Genomic DNA, 24,931 nt, shown 5'->3' with positions numbered 1-24,931 from the left:
CTGCCATAGATTAAAGGTTTTTGTGCACTAAATAGTTTTTAAAAATCAAGTATATTTTTTAATAAACAACACTGTTAGATATGTTGTGGAATCAAATGACTTCTATTATGAATAAAACAATGTTAAAACCACAAGTCCTCTATAATCAAAGCATTAGACACTGATTAAGATCAGGGATTAAGGCTATAACATGATAACATCATCATCATCATCATCATCATCATCAATAAACAGCCAATATCACCTGATCTCATTTTCTCTTGGCTTTTTAAGCTACAACAATTGTGCTTTATAAACACAAATTTATAGCAGCCAGAGAAAAGTTTAATTTAAAAAGTCAAGGGTCAAGAGCACAACTAAAGCAAACGCTAACCACCATCATGAGACTTTAAAATACAAAATATTATTTCTTTAAACCGCAAATTAAATAAAGTAAATCTGGTTAGTTTTAAGTGAAGCTGGTAATAAGTGTACGGCCATGCATTTCACCTTTTTGTTTGGTTTATTCCAACCAAAATTCAATGACTGCCCAACATTGGAGCCTGACGTCAAACAAACATTGGATTTAGACGTCAACCCGACTTTCATTTTCAACCAAAATCCAACGTCTGACCGATGTTGTAGTCTATATCCTCTGCCTGCTGGGCATCTATTTGACATCAGGATGCCATGATGTTGATGTCATTTTAATGCTATTTTGATATCATTCAATATCAAGCTTCAATATCAGATTAAATTGACCTTTTATAGTATATGCAATTATAGTGTCTGCTGTCATTTTAAACGTGAACTAAATGTAAATATGCTAGGATTTAAATAAATAAAAACACACATGCAAAATACATAGACCTAGGTCTACAACTTTCAAGATCATTCAGGCTAGGTCTTTTAGATGTTGAAAATGAGTCACATTGATTTAAATGAGTAATAAATATACTTTTTTCAGACATTTCAGACATTGTATTGACATAAATTTCACATCAATTTGATGTCTTGTTTCCTGACATCAAATCAACATCGATTTAATGTCAATGGTATTGACCTGAGATGTAGGGACCAGAAAAAAAAACATGTCAGATTGATACCTTTGTTAGGCATCTTTACAACCACAAGGAACAAAATATAATGAAAATATGCATATTCATGCATGTCATACATGGTGGTCAAAATCTTGACTATTTGTTGATGTCAAATTGACGTCAAGGGCACCTTGGGTAGGAGTCATAGAAATGAACTCACTCTGATGTGTTTGATGGTGAAGTTGACTGGTTTGGTGAGTGTAGTGTTGGTTTGATGAAGAGTAGCTGAGATCACAGTGGACATCATGGTTTTATTTGTGTCATTTGATGTGTTGAAGAACTCAGGCTTCAGTAGATTCTCCAATGAACTGTAGCTCATGAAAGCCACTGCAGCTGATCCTGTGTGACAGACCAACATAAAATCACATCGAGTCACATCAATTTGCAAAAAAAGGGGAAAAAATAAACTTTTTTCACACTTGTTCAGACAAAAAAAAAAAAAAAAAAAAAAAAAAAAAAATTGGTATTTTGCAGCAGCAGAAACAAATGTTCACGTGTGTATTTTTATTTGTACTTGTTCATACTTCTCACATACTTGAAGTGCTTTTCATGGCAATCTCAAAAAGGTCAATATCCATGCTAGCTTTTTCTGTACGGATCAGAGGCATGCCCTTTACAGATGCATTTGGTCCAACCGCAAGAATTCTTACTTCTAAAGAACACACAAAAAAAAAAAAAAAAAAAAAAAAATACATATAATGTCTTATCTATATATTGCTGATGTGTTTTACTTATTGCCCTGTAACCTTTAAATCTAAAAGTTTTTTATTGGCATTAATAGTTCCAGTAAGAATCTTTAACATTCATGAAAAACTTTGTAATTGACAAAAGGTTTCTTTATAGTAAAAACAAATGTCTTTAGATTTGAACCAATTATGCAAGTATAAAAAAAAAAAATAATAATAAAATAAAAAAACATTCAGGAAAAGCTGCACAGCAAAAACTTAAATGAACTCTCCTGGGAGTTTATATGGCTCCGGACTCAAGAGTGTTAAAGTGTTAAAATACGAGTGTTAAGTTAACACTCAAGAGTGTTAAAGTTAATGAGATAATTAAGTGATTCATTGAGTGATGATTGACCATTATTGAAGATACCTGATGTTAACAAGCAGAATCACTGAAGGAGAAAAAGCACAATTTTAAGTCACCATTATGGAGATCAGTGTTTGCTTTAGTTGGGCTTGTGACCCTTACAGCACAAAATCAAAAATGTTCTAAATAATCCAATGAATGTTTTAAAAGTTGTTCTGATGAAGATACAAATATTTCTTTTAGGCACACACAGACATCAAGAATCAGTGTATGAATCTCAACAATGGTGACAAACAGAATATTCAATTAGGAAAAGGAAATTACTAAAACACTTCAGATCATAATTTATTCATACCGCAATGCATGATGGGAGCCATAAATTAGTTTTGATTGGTGGCACCCAGATTGCACTGCAACATTCTTTATTATTGTCACCATTGTTGAGATTCACAGGCTGATTATTGATGTCAGTGTGTCTTCATGAATTAATTTTCAAAGTCTTTTGATCAGAACAACTTCTGAGGAATATTTTGGTTTATATTTAAAATGCTGAAAATTGTTTGATATAGAATCACAGGCTGCTGTACAAGGTAGTCATAACACTCGAAATGAGATTTGTGATTCAGGTCAATTTATGTTAAAACATAACCTGATCACCTTCTCACTTTGTTCATCTGACAGTTATAATTCAGATACAACAGTCAAACAAAATCTAAAGTTAATGATTAAAGGGTCAAGAGCCCAACTAAATCACTGATCACCATAACGGTGTCGTATTTTTTTTTTTTTTTTTTTCCTTTGGTGATTCTGCTTGTTAACATCAGGTGTCTTCAATAATGATCAATCATCACTCAATGAATCACTTAATTAGCTCATTAACTTTAACACTCTTGAGTGTTAATTTAACACTCATATTTTAACACTTTAACACTCTTGAGTCTGGAGCCATATAAACTCCCAAGAGAGTTCATTTAACACTGGAGTTTTTGCTGTGTGGGCTTCTCCAGAAGAAAATATTTGACTAAGACGCACACCTTTCACAGCATCACAGTTTTGTTTCTCAAATGTGTCAAACACACAAGTACAAACAGGGACGTAGCAGGACTCTTTACCTGTATTGGTGAGACTAATATTCTGCAAGTCGTACTTCTCTGTTGGCTTCACCACGGCAGACACCAGGTTCTCAAAGGCGTTCAGATAACTGTTTCCATATGACACTATTTTATCTTTATTTTTATTTTCAGCACTGGCCAAGTCTGAAACCGTTATCTGTACAGCATCAACAATCTTCAAATAGTCTTTCGCCATCTAATCGAATACAAAAAGATGCTTTCTTGTAAAATGCAAATGATTTCTATGGTAAAAGAGTGTAATAGCTAATCTATGGGTCATTCTCAAAATATGGTGACAAACTAGCTCCTTGAGTTTTGAGTCAAATAGTCAAGAAACTCCATATCATTTTATAACATAAAAGTTTAAAAACAATATGAAATAATTTGACCATTTTAATTTATTTTTTGTACATTTTTGTTTAATTATTTGAGTCAAGTGCCTAAGCATTATCATTGTACACCAGCATTTACAGTCATTTGTTTATTTTTTTGAAATAATTTTCTTTTCAAGGGTTAAGCATTAGTGCAAGGTCTAACAATCGTGCAAATAATTTCAATAAAAATAATAATATAAATTAAGAAGAACGATTGTCTCTATATTTAGTGTTACAAGAGGCTGTTCAAATAGGTCATTGTATTGCATTAATAAAATAAATTTTAAACGTGTCATTAGCTTTGTTACCATCCACCTATTTTAATGCACATTTGAGGAAAATGCATTAAAAAACATTGGATGGAAACGCCAAGATGAGTGGATCTCTGAGCTGGTGTGAGTGAGTAAGTGGAGGCAGGGCTAATTTGCATAATAGACCCGCGCGTACTAAATGACAAAGGACTGGTTTCACAGACAGGGCTTAGATAAGACCTTAGTACAATTAGGACTTTTAAGTAGCTTTTATAAAATGCCTAAGGAATAAAAAATAATAATAAAAAAACATTACTGGTGTGCTTGAGACAAAACAATGGCACTGACATATTTAAAAGTTAAACAGTTTCAACAGCTCAAACATTAATTTTAGTCTGGGACTAGGCTTAAGCTTTGTCTGTGAAACTGGGGCTCAATGTTATAACTAATCAGTAAGTTTTTTGAGCAGATATTAACACAAATCTTACATTTTAATTCAGATCTTTAATTCAAAAGATCTTAAATCTTAATTCATGAAATACATAAAAAATGACAAGGTATGATGTCCATTATGAACAGGTAATAGTATCAAGATGTTAACAAATACGATCAAATTTTAGGGCAGAAAAAATAACCGAGCTCAATTCAAAACATTTTGTAGACCGGAAAAAAACTAGATTTTTTGAGAATGACCCTTGGTTCAAGTCCAGGAAACGTGACTCACTGCAGGAGACATTTGATCCGTCATATTGGCAATCAGATCAACAAGATTTATTACGAGATCTGCAGTTAAGTTCTAAAAAAGAAAAGAAAGTAAACATGAATTATAGAGTGTATTAAATGTCATTTATAGACCATTTTTTCGAAACTCGTTACCCCTTGAATGTTGTCTGGAGTCTTCAAATCTGGAAGGAAAAAAAAAGGGATGAAATTGCATAAAAACTGCATAGGACATACACAGAAGCTGTACACACGAAGGACAGTGCTGGACACACCTCTCAGGCAGGACTGGGAATCTGCATTGTATTTGCAGATATCTGGAGAAACTTCATAGTAACAGTCGCTGGTGGAGTTGTAGGATCCGACCTTGCAGGAGCAGCCGTCACTCTGAGGAATGCAGGAATAGGCCTTGCAAGAGTCATTTTGTCCACGACAGTTCACATTACTGGACGCATTTGCACAGGTTTTGTTCGAGAGAGGAGAGCAGTACCAGTTTCCTTGAGATTTTGCGATTGCTACGTTACTTGTGATTACCATCAGCTGCAGAGCTAGAGAGATAAATCCATCAGATATCAGTCTTTGATTACTAGAGAGAGAAAATCACTGGATATAGTGGACTTTACAGGGAGAATAACAGTTCTCACTCCTTAAAGAATAACAGAATAACACTTTTGACAAGACTATGCCTAAAAAGATGTTTTGATGCACTATCTAATATAATATATCTATTTAGCAGAAATTAAGAGGTAATTCACCCTGCTCTTGTTGTTAAGTTTCTTCTGAAAGGCCATTTGTTTTGGGAGTGTCCTTTTGCTCAGTCTTTCTGGAGTAATGTTAATGCCTTGATTTTTCCTTATCTTATACACACATTCTTATTGGATTTTATGACAGGAATCCATAAATGTAAATATGCAAAAAACAATATATTCTTCAAACAAGAATTGAATTTGTACAATTTCATTGTCTGTAAATAAGAAAGCTATAAAACATCTAGAATTTATGTCATGTTTAATATTCTTTCATAATATGATTTCATTATTTTTCCTTTTTTTTTTTCTTTTCTTTCTTTTACATTTCTTGGCAATAATTTTCAACAGGTTAATTAGGCTTCTTTATATCATTTTTCTTGTTGACTATTGAGCCATAACTTGTTTATTGTGTGAAAGTTTGTCACTTTTTGTATCGTATATTTGTTAAAATTTGATATTATAATAATAATAATAATAATAATATATCTAAGGCAAATATTTTGTACAATAAATATTATTAAAAATAATAATAAGATTCACTTAAGGCCTTTTTTTCCCCAGAATTCAAACGTGAGTAAAGCGCAACTGCTTTACATGTCTCACTGCGAAGCTATTTGCTCCATTTGCATTAATTGTTTTGAAAACTATTTATTTTTTTAATGAACATTCACATTTTGTTTAACATGAGCTAAGAATTCAGGTACTCACCTGTCAAATGAAGAATGATGTTCATTGTGATCTTGAAAGGGCTTCACATTGATAATCCTCTAAAGAGAAACGAATGTCCACTGTCAGCCTCTGAACAGTAAACTGATCACTACGGCCTCCGAGGAAGATTCATTTGCATTCAGTCAAGAACACACACCTCATATACAAAACTGTGGCTTTTAACACTGTGCTCTTGCCAAATATCATTTACATGATATCAGGAAAACATTGAGCATCTATCGAGTATCAATAGCCAGAGATGGGCATAAATACAAATGTATTTAAAATACAAATACAAAATACTGTGTGAAAAATGTATTTTAAAAATACAAATACAGTATTTAGCATTTTGAAAATACACAAAATGGATGTGAAAATGGTCATCCAGTGCAGGTATAGGTCACAGTGAATGAAGAAACTACATAGGCCTACTGACTTTTCATTCCTAACCTCATCTCTGCCCTTTCTTTCTTTCTTTCTTTCTTTCTTTCTTTCTTTCTTTCTTTCTTTCTTTCTTTCTTTCTGGCAATTACAAATAAACTTATGCAAAATAGCAGCCATTCATATAGGCTACTTATTTCTGGTTAAAATGTAGTCTATTACTTTAACACTATTAAAAAATGCATACTGTCTGTAAAACTGTGGGAACCTTTTCTGCTATATAGCAAAGAATATGGATGGGCGATATGACCAAAATCTAAATTTTACTTCACAGTAACAATATCATGGTTTCACAATTCTCAATATCAGTTTTGATTCCACAGCATAAACTGAATTTCAAATTCTTTTGAGTATTTTGTATTTCAAATACGTATTTTAAATACATGTATCTGAAATACTGCCCATCCCTGTCAATAGCCAATAAAGAGTTGTGTTGTTCAACAGTGTGTTGCAAAGCATAAATTGATAATAGGGTGAGGGTATCGTGATCGAGTGTAAAAGGAGCATGAGATATTTGTGAAACAATTCAAAAATCGCATTTCTGAATGCAAGACTGCAAGAATTTAATTTCACCTTCTACCATACACAATATTGTGTCAAGATTCAGGGAATTCAGAGAAATCTCAGTACATGTAGGGTAAGTCAGGAAATCTCTGTTGAATCTGTGTGACCTTTGACCTCAGACAGCAATGAATGAGAAACCATCATGTTACCATATTAAATACAGCAACGTGCTCAGGAGATCTTTGGAAAACCATTGTCACTTATCACAGTCTGCTGCTGCATCAAGGAATGCCACTTGCATCTCTGTTACTGAAGGAGAAAGCCATACATCAGTTCAACACAGAGATGCCGGCGAGTTCTCTGGGGCCGAGCTCATCTCAGATGATCCGAAACAGTGGAAATCTGTGCAGTCAGATGAGTCCACGTTTCAGCAACGTACATCAAGTTCTCAGTCCCAAAGACAAAAGGGACCAACCAGACTTTAATCAATGACATGTACAAAAGCAAACATCTTTCATGGTATGGGGGTGCATCAGTGTAAATGGCAGGGTTGGCTTGAATGTGTCTGAAGGTATCACTAACATGGAGGCAAATATTGGGATTGTAGAGACATGTAATGGCATCAAGATGATATATTGCATGGAAAGCAAGTAAATCCCACATAGCAACATTGTGACGTCCCAGATCCGGCCCACATCTGGCACACGTGGAAAGATGATCTGTCCCACATGCAGCGTGGAATGGCGGCCCTTGGGTGGCTCACTCCTGTTTGCCAGATCTGGGCCACAAGCAGGCCATACCAGAACGGGACCTTATCTGAGCAACAAATTTGTAAATTAGAAATGGAGTCATCTCCGCCTAAGCCTGTGGGATGCCAGGCCTTATTCTGCACATGCTACAACAGAGTAGTTTCTAGACACTTTACACCATAGAGTTGATGTGCTTGACTGCCTGCCTGCAGTCCAGACCGGTCTCTTATTGAAAATACATTATATTGCCAAAGGTTTTGGGACATCTGCCTTTACATGCACATGAACTTTAATGACATCCCATTCTTATTCCGTAGGGTTTAATATGGAGTTGGCCCACCCTTTGCAGCTATAACCTCTTCAACTCTTCTGTGAAGGCTTTCCACAAGGTTTAGGAGTGTGTTAATGGGAATTTTTTACCATTCTTCTAGAAGCGCATTTGTGAGGTCAGGCACTGATGTTGGACGAGAAGGCCTGGCATCCCAAAGGTGTTCTATCTGGTTGAGGTCAGGACTCTGTGCAGACCAGTCTAGTTCCTTCACACCAAAGTCATGTTGGAACAGGAAGGGTTCATCCCTAAACTGCTCCCAGTTGGGAGCATGAAATTGTCTAAATGTCTTAGTATGCTAAAGCATTAAGAGTTCCTTTCACTGGAACTAAGGGGCCAAGCCCAACCCCTGAAAAACAACCTCACACCATAATCCCCCCTCCACCAAACTTTACACTTGGCACAATGCAGTCAGGCAAGTCCCGTTCTCCTGGCAACCGCCAAACCCAGACTCGTCCATCGGATTGCCAGACAGAGAAGCGTGATTTGTCACTCCAGACAATATGTCTTCACTGCTCTAGAGTGATGACCTACATCACTTTATAATCTAAATAACTAGCTTCCACCAGATGACCGTACGCATACTACGCAAATTGACTTGTGCCACAAGAGTAACCCGTCACACATGTATGACGTAGATAGGAGTATCGTAAGCTTTGACGCCTCTCGCGGTTTAAACAAATAGGGCTGTGCAACAAACTGAAGCTCCTCTTCTATTATATAGAAATCCTCCAACATTTCTCTTTAAAATTGCTAATTTACGACCAGGGTTTCATTTTGCTCTTACCTCTGAGCTTCCACGTTCGTCATTACATTGTGCGTCGGGTCAGGGGTTAGTCTTCCACCGCAAATCGATGTGTACGGCCGTCTGGCAGAAGCTGGTGATTATAGTTTATAAAGGTTTAAATATGGGTATTTTCCTTACACAAACGCATGACTTCACTTCAGAAGGCCTTTATTAACCCCCTGGAGTAAAAGTGGAGCACTTTTATCATGGATGGATGCACTTTTTTGGGCTTCAAATTTTCTCCAGCCATTCACTTCCATTAAAAAGCTTGGAAGAGCCAGGACATTTTGTAATATATCTCTGATTGTATTCGTCTGAAAGAAGAATGTCATATACACCTAGGATGACTTGAGGGTGAGTAAATCATGGGGTAATTTTCATTTTTGGGTGAACTATCCCTTTAAAGACATACATCATTCTTATGATACCTGAGATAGCTTGATGAACACAGATATATTATCGCAATCTGTTTGTCTTCATGTTTCATCAGTCAAAACATCTCTATTTGCATGTTATTATCCATATATGAGGCATTTCCTGAAACGTCATAAGTTTAATACTCCTATGACTCTCACTTGTGGACTTGAGATATGACATGAGATTGTTTAGCGCCCCATATCGCTATCATCTCCCCATTTTTGGTAAAAATAGAAAAATAATACTAAAGTACTTTTTAATGTAATTACATGAGTATTTTTTAAGCAAACTACTTATTTACTCTTACTTGAGTCATATTTCTTTTCAGTACTTCTTGTACTCAAGTAAATTATTACTTAAGTAGCAATACTTTTACTTAAGTAAAAAAATAAAAAAAAATAAAATAAAAATCTTTCCACCACTATAAATAATGAGCTTATGTTCAGAGTTGATCTGTTTGTCACCATTGCTGAGATTCACACGCTAATTCTTGATGTCTGTGTGTTCCTACATGAAATACTTTTTTTAGAAGGGTTTTTTTTGTGTGTGTGTGTGTGTGTGTGTGTGTGTGTGTGTGTGTGTGTGTGTGTGTGTGTGTGTGTGTGTGTGTGTAATTTAACAACTATTAAGAATTAATTTGGATTTCATTGAAATGCAAAAAAAATTGCATGCAGTACAAGAAAAGTGCTGCTATAATCCATAAGATAAACTTACCTCAAAAATTATGCTCTCAATGTGTTTCAAGTCAAATAATGACTATGCTACAACACAACCAACACCATCAGATATTTTCTATATAAATAGATATTCATGTTTATACCAGTATTGTGCCTGTTATGTGCTATTCGCTTTCACACTGTTGCTAAACATATTCTACATTGCACACTCTTCATATCACAGTCCTGCAAAGATGACAGAATTTACTCAGATTTGCTGTCCTGCGGCAATACATGAGAGCAGAAGCGTTTTAGACCAAACAATGGTGACTGCGTGCGACCTGGTGAATGGTGAGATATTTTACTAAACCAAATTATCCTGTTCATTATTTATTTTTCCATCTGAATCATATCAGTGATCTATTGTGGGGTTTTACGCATGGGCAGTAAAGGTGAATTTAGCGTTTTCAGGCGTTTTTCAAAAGTTTCTCATCCACACTGAAACGTCTGAAAACACTAGTGTGGACGGAGAGCGTTAATAAATGAAAATGTATCCGGATTATTACGGCAGCCAAACAAAATCTAAAGTTAAAAATGTAAGGGTGAAGAGCCCAACTAAAGCAAATATTGATAACCATAATGGTGACCTAAACAATTATTTTCTCCATCAGTGATTCTGCTTGTTAACATCAGGTGTCTTCAAAAATGCTCAATCATCACTCAATTAATCACTTAATTATCTCATTAACTTTAACACTGTGGACTTATATAACACTGAGCAGTGTTGATTTAACACTGGGGACTTATATAACACTGAGCAGTGTTGATTTAACACTGGGGACTTATATAACACTGAGCAGTGTTGATTTAACACTGGGGACTTTGCTGTGTGTTCCTGGGAACAGAATAGAGGAAGTAGTCATCATGTTTATTATCAGTATGAAAATGCTCAAGGGTTTAGACCACACACACACACACACACACACACACACACACACACACACACACACACACACACACACACACACACACACACACACACACACACACACACACATTTAAATTAGAGTTTCTCAAAATTATAAAACAGCTCACGTCATCATCAATCATTCACGGAACTTAAATGCCATGTGACTATTGGCTAAAGAGCTTCATAAAAATGGTAACACTGGCTGATGACATTGCAAGAACACACACCCTTGTGTCCAAAGTTGTGATGTCAAATGCAACAGACAGGGAAGTAAATAAGTCCATTCTTCACATTTATGAGCCTCCAAAACATTATAATAATACTAAATAATAAAACTAAATGTTTCAAAACATTTAGCCAAAATGCAGATATTTTTGAATGGCTGTCAATAGAGAAATAATGATGTCCAGTTATGATGTAGTTATGAAAGCCACCAGCAAAGAAAAAAAGAGACCAAGCTAACTTTATTTTTACGCTTACAAGCAAGCACTCATCTGTGGTCCACAGACGTGCTGACATCAATGCACGTCTTGCTATTTTACACTGATCTTGGATCAGATTGCCCAGGTCAAATCTCATTCACAAACAATAACGTCAGGAAGCACAAACAGAGCTCAGAACTGTGTTAAAATATTTGTCTACACAAACAAGTGTTTAAAAAAATGAGGAAGTAGATGCTTGTAACTGGGGTGCTCTGCTAGTAAAAATAATTTAAATAAAATGTGTACATTAGACAAGCATTTTTTGAGTTCCTCATCAATGATAAAAACTTGGTACACCAGGAAGAGCCTCAATGCTGCCAAGAGTGACTTGAACAAGGTCTTGCTGAAATATAACAGGGTTAAACTTTAAAAATGAAGTCCTTCTATGTTCTTGGGATCTGGATCTGTCTGTCAGGTGAGTTTTCTCTGTATCGACATTGTTGTTTTGTCACATTGTATTTCATTTCTATACTAAAAACAGTTGCTGGACTGATACCCTTGGTATGCTTCATGAGTGTTCATGTATAGTCAATAGACACAATCAATCAAAATGAACATTTCTCAAAAGACATCATGAGATGAAGTAACTGATACTGAATTTAAATCCATGGACCTGAACTTGAACATGAACTAATGATGAGCAGTTGTATTTTTATTAGCTAACTGTCAGGTTTGGGTGTGATGGAAGTAGAACTAGACTGAAGTGCCGGGATCCAAACACCACGTCCCGCACATGAAACAAGGCACACAGACAAGTGACAAAGACAAGACAAAACAGGAGTGTCAGAGCTCTGTCACAAAACCAAGAAATAAACTAGACAGAAGTGACAGAACCCTGACACTAACTTTAACAAATATTAATAAATGCTGCCATGGTCAAAGGTATTAGCAGTAACATAAATTTTGTGTTTGGCAAGGTTTGCTACTTCAATATTGATATACAATGATACGCATTCCATACGTTTTAAAGGCCTTTATTAGCAAAAGCATTCTGATTAATTGCGGGTGGGTCGCGGGTAGATGAGATAAATCATTAATGATGGAAATATTAACTTGTTTAAAGCTTAATTTTTGGTCAGGCACTAGTTTTCAGACTCCGATTAAGCTAAGTAATTGAGGGGTCCACTTGTTAAAGTAGCAACGGATCCGAAAGATATTTTAAAAAGGAGATTTAATCTGTGTCCCAATTCAGAGGCTGCATCCTTCGAAGGCCGCGAAGGTCAGACTGAACGGTGTTAGATGGGACGGTCTAGCCTACGAGGATTGTTCTTGTTGCCTAGCAACTGTGACAGCTGCCAGTGATAAGTGACAGTAACGTTTGTACTGGACTTTTTTTGAAAGTTATATTAAATTGTCTGAAAACAAAAGGGTTCAAAAACTGCAAGATATGTCCACCACGGTCCATTTCTGTATAAAGAGTATAAGCTATATATATAATCGCATATAAAGAAAAATGTCTCAATATTTGAACGGCTCATTAGATATTTGAGTAAGTTGAAACCGAATATTTACGTTTAAAAAAAGAGTAATTTGAAGGATGCAGCTTTGAAAACAAAACAAAAGGGAGAAAAGAAAAATACTGTGAGGGAGTGTTTTAGTGAAGTTGTTAACAAGGATGAACAAAGTGATGAGTATGTGACATGTAACGGCTGTGAAGAGCAGTGTGACAATAAACAGAGGGTGTTTTCACACTTGAGTCCTCTTTAAAATAACTGAACTCAAGACTCCTTTAAGTGGACCAAGAGGTGAACCAAGTGAAAAACAACCCAGTTCTCTTTACGTTTACACTGTCCCTGAAAGAAGACTCAGATCCGTTTTTGGTCCACTTAAGTAGGATTGTGGTCTCAGACTTCCTTGTGTTGCTTTCTGGATCTTCACAAGTTCAGTGTTTTGATGGCTATTTCCCATATATGAATGATCAATATATGAAATGGTTTAACCGTATTTTTGAAAATATACAGAATAATATATTGTGTATATATTACAATATATTGAATAATACATAAGGAATTGCTGCTTTTCACATATTGAAAGATATGTGACAATATATTTACTATTATTACATGGCTTGTAGAATGCGGTCTGTTATTTCTTGATAACAGACCGCTGCGAAGTATAACACACTGTTGCCATGAAAAACAGAGCGTTGCTATGGACGCAGGATTCTAACCGTAGAGACGGAACGGACTATTTTCTTTAGCGGAAGCAATACAATCATTTTTTAAATCAATAAACTCCTTTTTAAATCAATATTTTGTGTCAAATTATTGATTTATTTGGTAGGTAGCCATGTAGTAAGCGGGATAATGTAGAGTGAGGCGGTTGTTATAGCGAATACAACCCCTTCAGGCTGATTCAAGACCCCTCCGCTTCACGTTGGGGTAGGGCTGGACGATTTTGGCTAAAATCATAATCGCAATTAATCAAACAAGTTACCTCGATTACGATTATTGAACGATTATTTAAAAAAAAAATTCCTATGTCACTGGCAAGGCTTATACTGTAAATACGTTCACGGTTATTTTTTCTAATGAAAGAGTTAGGGATGTCCCGATACCACTTTTTCACTTCCGATACGATACCGATGCCGCAGCTTTGGCTATTTGCTGATACCGATATCAATCCGATATCTTTATTTTATTCTTGAACTAATACTACTAATAATAAAATATATGGAAGCACTTTCCTCAATTAGCCACATAAAAACATCTCACTCAAATGGAGAACAAATACTTCTCCAGTATATCCACAACAACAGCTGATAATGAAAGACTGCCACCCTTTATTCAAAAGGCCTTGAGATATGTTTGGTAACCTGAATGAATTTAAAATTAATTTGCTATATTTCAGATCAATATATTTGTTTCCTTAAAATTTTAATTAACTTTAACTTCTCATCTGAATTATAAATAATTTATTTCTGTATAAAATAATACTACCATTAAAAACATTTTATTTAATTTTTTAATCAATGTAGAATGTGTAACTTAAAAATAAAAAGATTATTGCTCTGTTTTAGGACAAGAAATGAAAACCAATGCAATATGATGAATGTCCAAAAGATGAGATCATTTTTGATTTTTGATAATTTGATTTAAAAAAATTTACAGTGTGTGATTTTGGTTGGGTGACAGTTGTAGGTTACAGTTTGACAAGAGTTTACTGTTTGACAAAAGCACAATGTTTTACACAAATATAAGTAGGCTGAACACTTTGCAGTTTTAATGATGTCCTGTATGAACAAATTGACGTTGATGTTATAATGACGAATGATGTTTTTATGTTTCCACTGTTCGATCGCGCCCGTGCCTCTCTCTCTCTGACACACACATTCCAGCATTGCAATCTTGACATCGCAGCCTGTTCATTATGCTGCGTTCACACCAAACGCGAATAGAGCGTCAAATTCGCGTCTATCGCGTCTAGTTCTACGCTTAAACATTTTGAATCCATTCGCGCGTCCAAAGCGAATAGGACGCGCGTAAGCGAGCGTTTGAAGCGAAATAGACGCGCGTTCAGGGACGGGGCGGAGTCCAGCTCCCCAGTTCACAAACACTTCACCATTCCACACAATTTTATTTTATTTTGATTATATATGCCTACATGAGCCTTGCCTATGAAATCGTAGAATTAGGACTGAGGCTAAAGTTTATTATATGAATAAGGCTGCATTTATAGATCAAAGCAGATTCATAAGAATCGTTTCTGTACAAGTGAATTAGTCCCATTTATTGTTATTTTTTCCCCCATAAATTAATTCATTCAGTTGTTTGTTCATACATTGTATAAGAACTACATCAACACTAACACATGAATTATGAGGATTAATTGTATTGCTTTGCGGTTTACAGAGCACAAAGTGATAAAAAAAATAAAAAAAACGGTCTTCTGGGACAGAAAGGCAGCTTTTCCACCTTATGACCACAAGATGTCGTTAGTGTGCAACCTGTTTAAAAGCTTCGAGTAATGAATTAATTTTATGATACAGTTGAAGAGGAAAACCCCAGTGCTTCACAAAGCTTTATTTCACCATCACTATTAAAAGTCATTGACCAATCATCAACGTCACCACAGGCTCTACGCTCACCACAAAAACTCACACATACCAGAAAAACTTTTAAATTCCAAAATAATAGAACATTAAACACTTACAGATCTCCCCTATATTAATATTGAGCAAAACACATTAATTAACCATTAATTTTAACATTTACTCTCCTAGTCAGAAGCAAAGCATGCTGGGAACTAGAAATCTGTTGTAACTCATTCCGTGAATGTGTGTATATATGTGTGAACATACATTCACATTTATATGGGAACATGTATGTGCAATATATGTACACATAAAGGATAAAACTTTGTGAATATTACATGTAATGCTATTTTTGTCTTAATATTTTATATTCATTAATCAATGCAATGCATATATTACAGTATATTGAAAAATATAAGCTTTAGTTTCCCATAAATGGAAATGTATTATGTAATATATCACATCATATTTTGCGGTGTATTCCCATATATTTTTGTTTCGTAAGGGTATGGTCTTTAAAATTTGACCGTATTCACTTACATTCTATGTGCCTCACTAACAAAAGTTTGGCTCTACTCCTCCTGCACCATTTGTCACTTCTCCCATGAATGAGGCGTCAAATCGTGTGGATTATTGAGGAATGGTGTGCTATGACTTTTATAAGCGATCGGGTGTACAATGTTTACCCAACGGGCGACAGATTGGGCAATAAAGTCCCATAGACTTAACATTGAGACGAATTTTGACAGGTCATAGCTCCAAGCAAGGATTTCGTAGAAACATGTGGGTTACCACATTTGAAGAGGCTGGCAGGCTATTGTTAAGATTCATGTGCTGATTGTTGATATCTGTGTGTGTCACCGTAGATTAGCTTTTCGTGCTCACGTTTGTTCAAATCTTTTAACTGATTGCGATAATATTGCTGGATCTCATGCTGCAGTCACACAGGGTTTGTGATGTGAATATATTAATGGTGCAACACAATTATTAGATTCAAAAGTCATCAGTGAATCAGTCTATTTCATGATGTTAAAAGACTATTAACAGGTAATCATCATCATCTGATCTCATTTCACTTTAGCTTTATTTGCTGCTGCAAATGTGTTCGACAAACACACTGTCACAGCGGCCAAAAAAGATAAAAAATATAATAAGAGTTAAGAGCCCAACTAATGGAAACACTAATCACTGTTATGGTGACTTCAAATGAAACACATTAGAGTTAAACTCAAACTTAAACTTAAAAGTTGTTTAATCCTCCTCTGCTGAGATCTTCACAGATTTAAAGGGGTGGTAAAACGCCTTTTTTCGAAGGCTTGATTGTGTTTGTGGGGTGCACTGTAACATGTGTTCATGCTTCGTCTTTAAAAATTCGCATTATTTTTCACATATTTAACCATTATTCTACACTGCTCTGTCCCTCCTTGTAAAAACGGTCGGATGATTTCCGCGTTCTATGAAGCCCCCCCCTTCAAAATACGCAATGGGCTCAGATTGGTTAGCTGGCCCAGTGTGTTGTGATTCGCTAACCGCCAAGTGCACGTTGTTCGGAAACGTCACGCCCCCTTATCTTTACCGGTAGTTTGTGCTTCAGTAAACAACGGCGTCAATATTGCCATACCAGTTTGAGCCCGAATCAGACCCAGAGAATGTTAGTGGAGAGGATCGAGCAGAAACTGTTCAAGAACGGCTGTTAAAGGACGTTTCAGAAAGGTATGTTTTTTAAGACTGCAGATCGCTATATGACACTGTTACTTTTGTATATTTAGAATGATTGTAGCTAAATATCTGTCGCCTGAACTATTAATCCAATACGAACACTAAACATTGGCTTTACAACAGTAGCCAAATCAAACACAAAACCATGTTTAGCATGCCTGTAGATAAACAAGCATGTAGATAAACAATACATAAAAGCTATAATCAAAGAATAATTTACACTGATCACATAAACGACAACAACCACGAACATTCCAAGTTCGCTGCGCTGGTGATGTGTTTGTCGGATAAGTATGAATTAACGTTAGCATTTAACAAACTGGTTTGTGGAGCCAAACAGCGTTGTCCTTCGTTTACTTCCTCGCTACAACGTACAATTAACAATACGAACTATTACAGGAAAACACAACGACGAAAAATAAATCATACTTACAGGTTGTGGCCCGTAAACAGTTTATGTTTTTAAAGTTGGAACTGCTCCATCTTTCAGGACTAGCCGTTGTGCGAATCCTTCATCGGAGGAGGGGTTTATGTAAATATTGGGCTTAGTGATGTCAGCAAGCCCGCATGAATGTCGTGTAGTCCCTACTGGCCGTTTTTTGTAGTTCTTAGAAATTGATTTCTTTAAAAGCAAATATCTCCCTTTGCTTTAAACTTTGAAAGTTGTAACTTTGCAGATGTTGTTTATGCTCAAACAGCAACATTACACACTAACTAAAGTTAGAAAAGTGAAATTGTGTTTTACCACCCCTTTAATGTCTTCTTTTCTCTTCAGTTGATTTCATCTTAGGCTGTGTCTGAAGTCAGTTGTAGTTCTTGTGTTATTCTGCTTGTTAACAGGTTTATTAAGGCTGAGATGACTTCATATTTAATATACACAGATTTTGTGGCTCAGATAAGGTCCAGTTCTGGTTTATTTCTTTGCTCTTGGCTGACATGTGGCATTGCTATGGCCTGCTTGTGGCCCAGATCTGGCAAACAGGAGTGAGCCGCCCAAGGGCCGTCATTCCACGCTTCATGTGGGCTAGATCATCTTTCCACTTGTGCCAGATGTGGGCCGGATCTGGGTCGTCAAATTGATGCTATGTGGGATCCTCCCTCCTTTTATAACAATCAGTTTACTCTTAAAATCCAACCAGAATGAGAGAGTGATTTCACCTGACTAGTACTCATTCACACTTTCCCATGTGTTGATGATAAGATTAGTAAAATTATTTTACCAGGTAATTTTGTGCATTTGGATGGCTGATAAAGTAATTTTTTTGTCCAATGAAGCTTTTTTGCACTTATTTAAATTGCACCTGTTCACTATAAATAATCTAGAAACAATGTGAATCAACACCACAACAACTGAAGCAGAACATTTTGTGAAACACAAAAAGATAGGAATTTATACATTTATAAATGTAAAACTTGTGGCCATGGCTATTCTGTAACAAATGTATTGCATTAACAAGCATTAACTAATGGAACCATATTGTAAAGAGTTACCATATCGTTCACAAGTTAATATAATTCCAGTGAACATATAATATTGTTTACTTCAATTAAATAATTTGAGTTATTCACTTATAAGCAAACAATTATACAAAAAGTATTATAATAATTTTAAAAACTGTATTTTAATAATACTGTTTGAAATCTGTTGCCATAACTTCAGCAGATAAACCGTCCCAGAACAATGCAAGTGAATAGTGAATAGTGCAAGTGAATAGTTGTGTATAATGAGGGTATGGTGAAAACGTTGCACTCTAAAAAATAAATGCTAATGAGACAATAACAATCAGAGCTCATAGTTTGCCAGTCAGAAGTAACATTACTAAGCAATTTAGGGGCCATATATCCCCTTAGTCCAAGAAGAGACCAGGAAGTCACACTGTAACATGGTGCAATCCGTCACATCAAATGTGATATGGTCAATTTTGCTCATATTTCATGGTCATATTTCATTGATTCCACTGCATATGTTTTTTAATGAACTCAAAAATCCAATTGCTTCTGTGTAAAAAATGAATACACATTATTTTGTTTAATGATAGACGTTAGTGCAAAGCTAGAAAGTCCACGAATAAACTTGTACCCAAAACTATCAAATCTGACAGTTTTATCAAATATCAGTTTAATTATTTTCTATCTCTATATTGTGTCGCTACAACAGCACTCATATGCCACCGTGTTATATGCACTGATCTTCATCAAAATAATTTAATATTAAAATATCAGGCATAAAAGTGAGAATGACATCTCCCTTGTGTATGATACATACATTTTTTTTTTTGCATTCAGCAGGAATTTCAGCAACAGATGGAACTGAGTTACATGGATACAGTGGGAAACACATCATCATTTCTTGTTCTCATAAATGGGCTTCAACCAACATCAAGTATTTCTGCAGAGATCCATGTGAAGACACAGATATTTTAGTTCAATCTGACCGGTCACCTGAAGGGAGATACACACTGGAGGATTCTGGGAAAGGAACGTTCAACGTGACCATCACTGATCTACAGGAGTCCGACTCTGGGATTTACAAGTGTGGAGTGGATAGAATTGGACTAGACACATATCAGGAAGTCCATCTGAAAGTATCCAAAGGTTAGAATGATGTATTGTATTTTGTGTAGATTTACTGAAGTGTAAAATAACTATTAATAACTATAATAACTATTACACACTTTCACAAAAAAAACACAAAAACAAACACTGACACATATCTCCTAAACCAGAGGCAAGTTTGGATTCTCAATCCACCATAACAATAAGTTCATTCCCGACATCTCAATCACCTGATGACATCATAACCAACACATCTTCAACAACAGGTAATGCTGAGCTAATCACAATGAGTATTTATCTATGTGTCTGAACAGAGTAGGGGATGATGTTGTTCCTCTTTTACATTTAAAGAGTTTCAAAGTCCTGTTGTTTCATCTACACCAGCAGTTTATGAAAGCACACAATCTGGTGAGTCTTTTTACTAGTATACAATGTGCCTGACAAGACAATCATGTCTGCCCCTTTTGTCCAGCATACACACAGCACTTAATTTAACACACAAAACCATATACACAGGTTTTGTTTTGACAATCACGTGGCTTACAGCAGAAGTGTTCATTCCTGCTCCTGATTGGCCACTGTCTTGCAGAGTTAAGCTGCAACTTGCCTCAACACACCTGACTGGAAGTGTCTAATATTGGTAGCAATGCCGTGTTCGAGTCAGGACGATGTGGGGATATCCGAGTTGTAATGTCCAATCACACGTCACGTTCACATGTTGACCACATGATGTCAACAAGAGCATTTTATGTTTGTGTGAACAGCTTGTAACAAAACTTTTAAAAAACGAGACCTTCCCAGACGGTTGTCTATGAAAGCCTGTAGACTGATTTTCATGTAAAGGACTACACGATTAGAAAAATATGATCAAATATGATATGTTTAAATCACATTTCTTTAGAGAGAGTGAGAATTTCTATAGCATATTCTTCTTTTCTGTGAAATTATGCGATCTGAGGAGGTTTGAGCGATCTCTCCAGTCTCACTATACTGTTATCCTATCAGCCAGAGCAACAGAGGGCGCTCTAGAAAACAGGAGCAATACGAGTTAATCAGAGAATGTCATTTATGATATGCGGATGCATTAGTCCGGTCCGGTAACATGAAACCAAATAAATACTTGATCATAATCATATGATTTGTCTTAGTTCTTCAAGCAGTCTCTGGTATTTTCCATGAACATATGTGTATCTATTATCGCAATGGTTAGCATAAGTAGCCTTTAGCGTCACATCAATTTATTTCTGCCTCATACGGTCATCAGAATCCCCATTAAATCACAATCAGAAGTTATTTCAAACACTCGTTGGTGTCTGAAAGGGAGTTTTGAGTTGGCTCGTTTTGGACCAATATATTCGGCGGGCCAAAAACCCAATGGATCAATCCCCGGAAGTTACAGTGGAAATGCAACTGGCACGCACTAGCATGTTAACATAAACAATGTTAATCTGTAATGATTCAATGACGACAATGACACATAAAAGGAATGAGGTCGCTGAGGTTGGAGTTGATTTGCCCTGAGTTCACAGGTCGAATGTCTGACTTCAAGTGGCATTTCAGGCGTTATTTCGAAGTAGGAGATGGGAAAAATCAGAAATTCAAGTTGTCTGGAACACCCTGATTAGCTGTTTCAGGTGTGTTTAACTGGGGTTGGAGCTAAACCCTGCAGGACAGTGGCCCTCCAAGGAACAGGATTGTGGTCACCATGATTTTGCCGAGTAAGACATGTTCAAGGATCAATTTATTTTGTTAATCCTGGAATAACATTCCTGTCCCAAAATGTAGTCTTTACCCTATACCTACCCCTAAACCTAACCCTACCCATAACTTTTCCCTAAAATCCGAGGGAAATGATAGGTGAATAACACTGATGGTGACATAAACTGTAAACTTGTCCCTCAAATCTGATTGGTTGATTGGAAAGTTGTTCCAGGATCAACAAAAATGTTGATCCAGGAACATGTGGTACTTGGTGAAATCACGTTCACCCAGGATTGGACACTTCTGGCTCAGTGTACACAGGCTGTCTCTGTGTGTTTTAGGTTATCTGATGTTCACAGTCGTCACTCTGTCTGTGGTGGGGTTTATATCTGTGGTGGTTCTCTGTATATGGAAAATGCACATGAGAAAGTCACACAGTTCTAATGGTAAGTACAAATACACTGCATTTTTTTAAACACAATCTAGCCTATAATCTATCTACTAAAGTGTTTCCCTTTTTCCAACTTAAGTTGATGCTGAAATCCAAGGCACCACATGTCCCACAGAGGTAAGACAGAAACCTATTTTTTGTATAGCTTTTATGTGTATTACAATAGTGTGGGTGTTTTTTTTGTTTTTTTTTAGGTTTTTTTTTCCTTATATGATTCTTTGAAAAGCATACTGCACTAAGAAATTATCACATTTTGAAATTAACCCTTTAAGACCGACGGGAGCGCCGGCGCTCCCGTTTGCGTGTGTCTGTTTAAGAGCCTATAGAAACTGAAACCAAATCGCTAGCTCAGTAACTCTTTTTGCATACAAAACCAGAGATGTAACATGTTCAGATCAAGCCTCCAACATGCTCCTGTTGCGTTCTTTTCACCCTCTAATGAGTCTGTACAAATTGCGTAATATGCGTTTACAAAAAAAAACCACACAAAAATGCATTGCACGTCTTTGCACACATGTTATGTAGATCTGTGATTGATAGTTACATCTTCCCATGCTCATTGACGTATCACGTTCTGTGCACTATGACCCCAAAGGTTGTCACATGTTGTGACGTCACACGCTGCGTCATTTGACCATGCGTTTGACTCCCATTTGCTGTCCTGGTATGTTTCTTTCTTTTCGTTATTGTCTTTTTATCATTCATCATTTATTTCTCCTTTACACACTCACAAATACACTTTTACAAATGCAAGCACATTCACACACACACACACACACACACACACACACACACACACACACACACACGCGCGCGCGCACGTAACATAGTCTAAACGAAAGTACATGGACGCGGATGTTTTGGCAATACTAATTGCGTCCGATGAAGATGAACTCTCCGTCTGCTCATCGGCTCCAGATTCCGTTTCAAGGACGAAGCCGACTTTCTTGAAGGAATAGATCCGTCCCAGGAAGAAAGCCAGGTGTGCAGCCAAAGAAAGAAATGACGTGCAGTGCATTTTTGTGTTTTTTTCTTTTTTTTCTTTGTTTTTCTTTTGTTTTTGTAAACGCATATTACGCAATTTGTACAGACTCAAATGAGTGTATCTTAGAAACTAATTTATGTAAACAGTTCAAATAAATTCTGTATAGTTTTAAATTGTTTTATCAGGAAGAAAGCCAGGTATGCAGCCAAAGAAAGAAATGATGTGCAATGCATTTTTATGTTTTTTGTTTGTTTGTTTGTTTTTCTTTTGTATTTGTAAACGCATATTACGCAATTTGTACAGACCTATAAATGAGTGTATCTTAGAAACTAATTTATGTAAACAGTTCAAATCAATTCTGTATAGTTTAAAATCGTTTTATGCACGTTTTTCACATTGACAAGTTTGAGGTTGGCATTTATCAAATTTCTGTATTGAATAAAACATGTAGAAAAAAAATATGATTTTTTTTATTTTTTATTTTTATTGCACTTTTGAGATATTTATCTAGTTACTATTGATTTATTACAAATATAGCCTTCAAATTGGGAAAGTAAGGATTATTTTGATGTATGGCATATGAAAATGCTCAAAAGAATGACAGCACAGCATGTAAAAATACAAAGATATACTCTGGCAGAACTGTTCTATGGTAGGTCATAAAGGGTTAATCTGTGTTTCATCCAAACACGAATGTGGGATATTACTTGACACCGTAAAGGCATTCCATTGCACAAAGCTCAGAAGACGAAATACAGCTCGAGAAAACTAAATGGCAGCGCAGCCATCAGCTTTTTAGTTGAGTGTCAACAAAGTCTTTCAGCTACCAAATAGTTACAATTCTATGTAATGCTAGCAAACCCATCCTTGCAAACAAGTTTATTATCATGCAATGTGGAAGTGTTGATTCATTTTTGCAGTTCATTTGAATAAAGGTGAATGTTTACCAACAGTGTTTAAAATTAACTCCTTGCATGAGTTCTGTCATGTTCAAATGATTTACACATCTGGGTAAAAAGAGTTGGATTTTCACTACTTTCCAAGTTGGAAATCCAACTTCAAGTATCGTTCAATAATATTGCACAACACAAGCAATTCCAAATTGAATGGAACACAGTATGATCTCAATGTCATAAGGGAATATACAGATACTCTAGTGGACATTTGTGTATCATGTTTATTTACTGATATATACTGTGGTGTACTGACTTAAAGGGATAGTTCACCCAAAAATGAAAATTCTGTCAGCATTTACTCACCCTCAAGTTGTTTCAAACCTGTATGAATTTCTTTTTTCTGCTGAACACAAAAGAAGATATTTTGAAAAATGTCGGTAACCAAACAGTTGATGGACCTGTTTGGTTATAAAAAAAAAAAATACTATGGAAGTCAATGGGGTCCATCAACTGTTTGGTTACCGACATTTTTCAGAATATCTTCTTTTGTGTTCAGCAGAAAAAAAGAAATTCATACAGGTTTGAAACAACTTGAGGGTGAGTAAATGATGACAGAATTTTCATTTTTGGGTGAACTATCCCTTTAACAGTAAATATTTAAATATAGTTTAAAAAAAAAATATCGCTCATGGTGTCATTTGACTGTGTTTAAGTTAATGTATTAAATTAATGTACAATGAAATGCCCCAATATTCTCATATCTGTAATACAAAAAAGTAGTAAGTTTGTTTCTTTATTCACAGCATAATAAATCATCACTGAATACACAGACTGCTGTTGATTATGAGGAGGTCGCAAACATCACCATTTATTCTACTGTCAATCAAAGTCCTGCAGCCAATCAAATCCAAGATCCTCCCCTGTACTCGACCATCTCACCGGAGACCAGCTGCAAACAAACTCCAAACCCCAGTTCTGATAGGGCAGACTCAGTTTCATATGCAGCCATTAGCATACTTGCTAAAGATAGCAGACCACGTACAATTATAGGGTCTGAAGACAAAGTAACCTATGATACTGTGCATTTTTCAAAAGCTACTCTTTAACATGCTCATTTCAGTATCATAGACTGTTAAATGTGTGTTTGCTGTAAAAAGTTGAGGTTTTGTTTCTGAACGTGGTTTTGTCATTGTGTAATAAAATATACCTTTGGGTTGTCGGACTGTCGAAT

The 24,931-nt window shown here is 35.9% G+C and overlaps 2 protein-coding genes and 1 long non-coding RNA gene across 5 annotated transcripts in view; 2 read left to right on the top strand and 1 right to left on the bottom strand.

The window, feature by feature from the left end:
* LOC309493958 overlaps positions 1–911 on the top strand; it is a 179,022-nt gene extending 178,111 nt beyond the window's left edge. The window contains exon 3 of the long non-coding RNA XR_014204135.1: positions 235–911. This is a non-coding gene — a long non-coding RNA (uncharacterized lncRNA). The remainder of the gene's footprint in view (positions 1–234) is intronic.
* LOC309493686 (adhesion G protein-coupled receptor E3-like) overlaps positions 1–6,139 on the bottom strand; it is a 28,535-nt gene extending 22,396 nt beyond the window's left edge. The window contains exons 1-7 of the mRNA XM_082162883.1: positions 6,026–6,139; positions 4,844–5,116; positions 4,725–4,753; positions 4,573–4,644; positions 3,224–3,419; positions 1,615–1,731; positions 1,240–1,418 (exon numbers count right to left, since the gene is read on the bottom strand). Coding sequence (XP_082019009.1) covers positions 1,240–1,418; positions 1,615–1,731; positions 3,224–3,419; positions 4,573–4,644; positions 4,725–4,753; positions 4,844–5,116; positions 6,026–6,050 — 891 coding nt within the window. The 5' untranslated portion in view covers positions 6,051–6,139. The remainder of the gene's footprint in view (positions 1–1,239; positions 1,419–1,614; positions 1,732–3,223; positions 3,420–4,572; positions 4,645–4,724; positions 4,754–4,843; positions 5,117–6,025) is intronic.
* A 5,526-nt stretch (positions 6,140–11,665) lies between these two features.
* LOC309495102 (uncharacterized protein) lies at positions 11,666–24,917 on the top strand. 3 transcript variants are annotated; one of them, XM_082164650.1, is made up of 7 exons: positions 11,666–11,774; positions 19,401–19,706; positions 19,838–19,933; positions 20,019–20,075; positions 21,710–21,814; positions 21,899–21,936; positions 24,504–24,917. In XM_082164650.1, the coding sequence occupies exons 1-7, from the start codon at positions 11,732–11,734 to the stop codon at positions 24,804–24,806; spliced, it is 948 nt and encodes a 315-aa protein (XP_082020776.1). In that variant the 5' UTR covers positions 11,666–11,731; the 3' UTR covers positions 24,807–24,917. The 3 variants fall into 3 exon arrangements, with proteins under 3 accessions (XP_082020776.1, XP_082020775.1, XP_082020777.1); XM_082164649.1 differs by having other exon boundaries at positions 19,398–19,706; XM_082164651.1 differs by lacking the exon at positions 20,019–20,075 and having other exon boundaries at positions 19,398–19,706.
* The last annotated feature ends 14 nt before the right edge of the window (positions 24,918–24,931 follow it).

Source organism: Leuciscus leuciscus (assembly GCF_965113295.1).
Source record: "Leuciscus leuciscus genome assembly, chromosome: 3".
Taxonomy (NCBI): Eukaryota; Metazoa; Chordata; class Actinopteri; order Cypriniformes; family Leuciscidae; genus Leuciscus; species Leuciscus leuciscus.
This window is presented reverse-complemented; position numbering and strand designations above follow the sequence as displayed.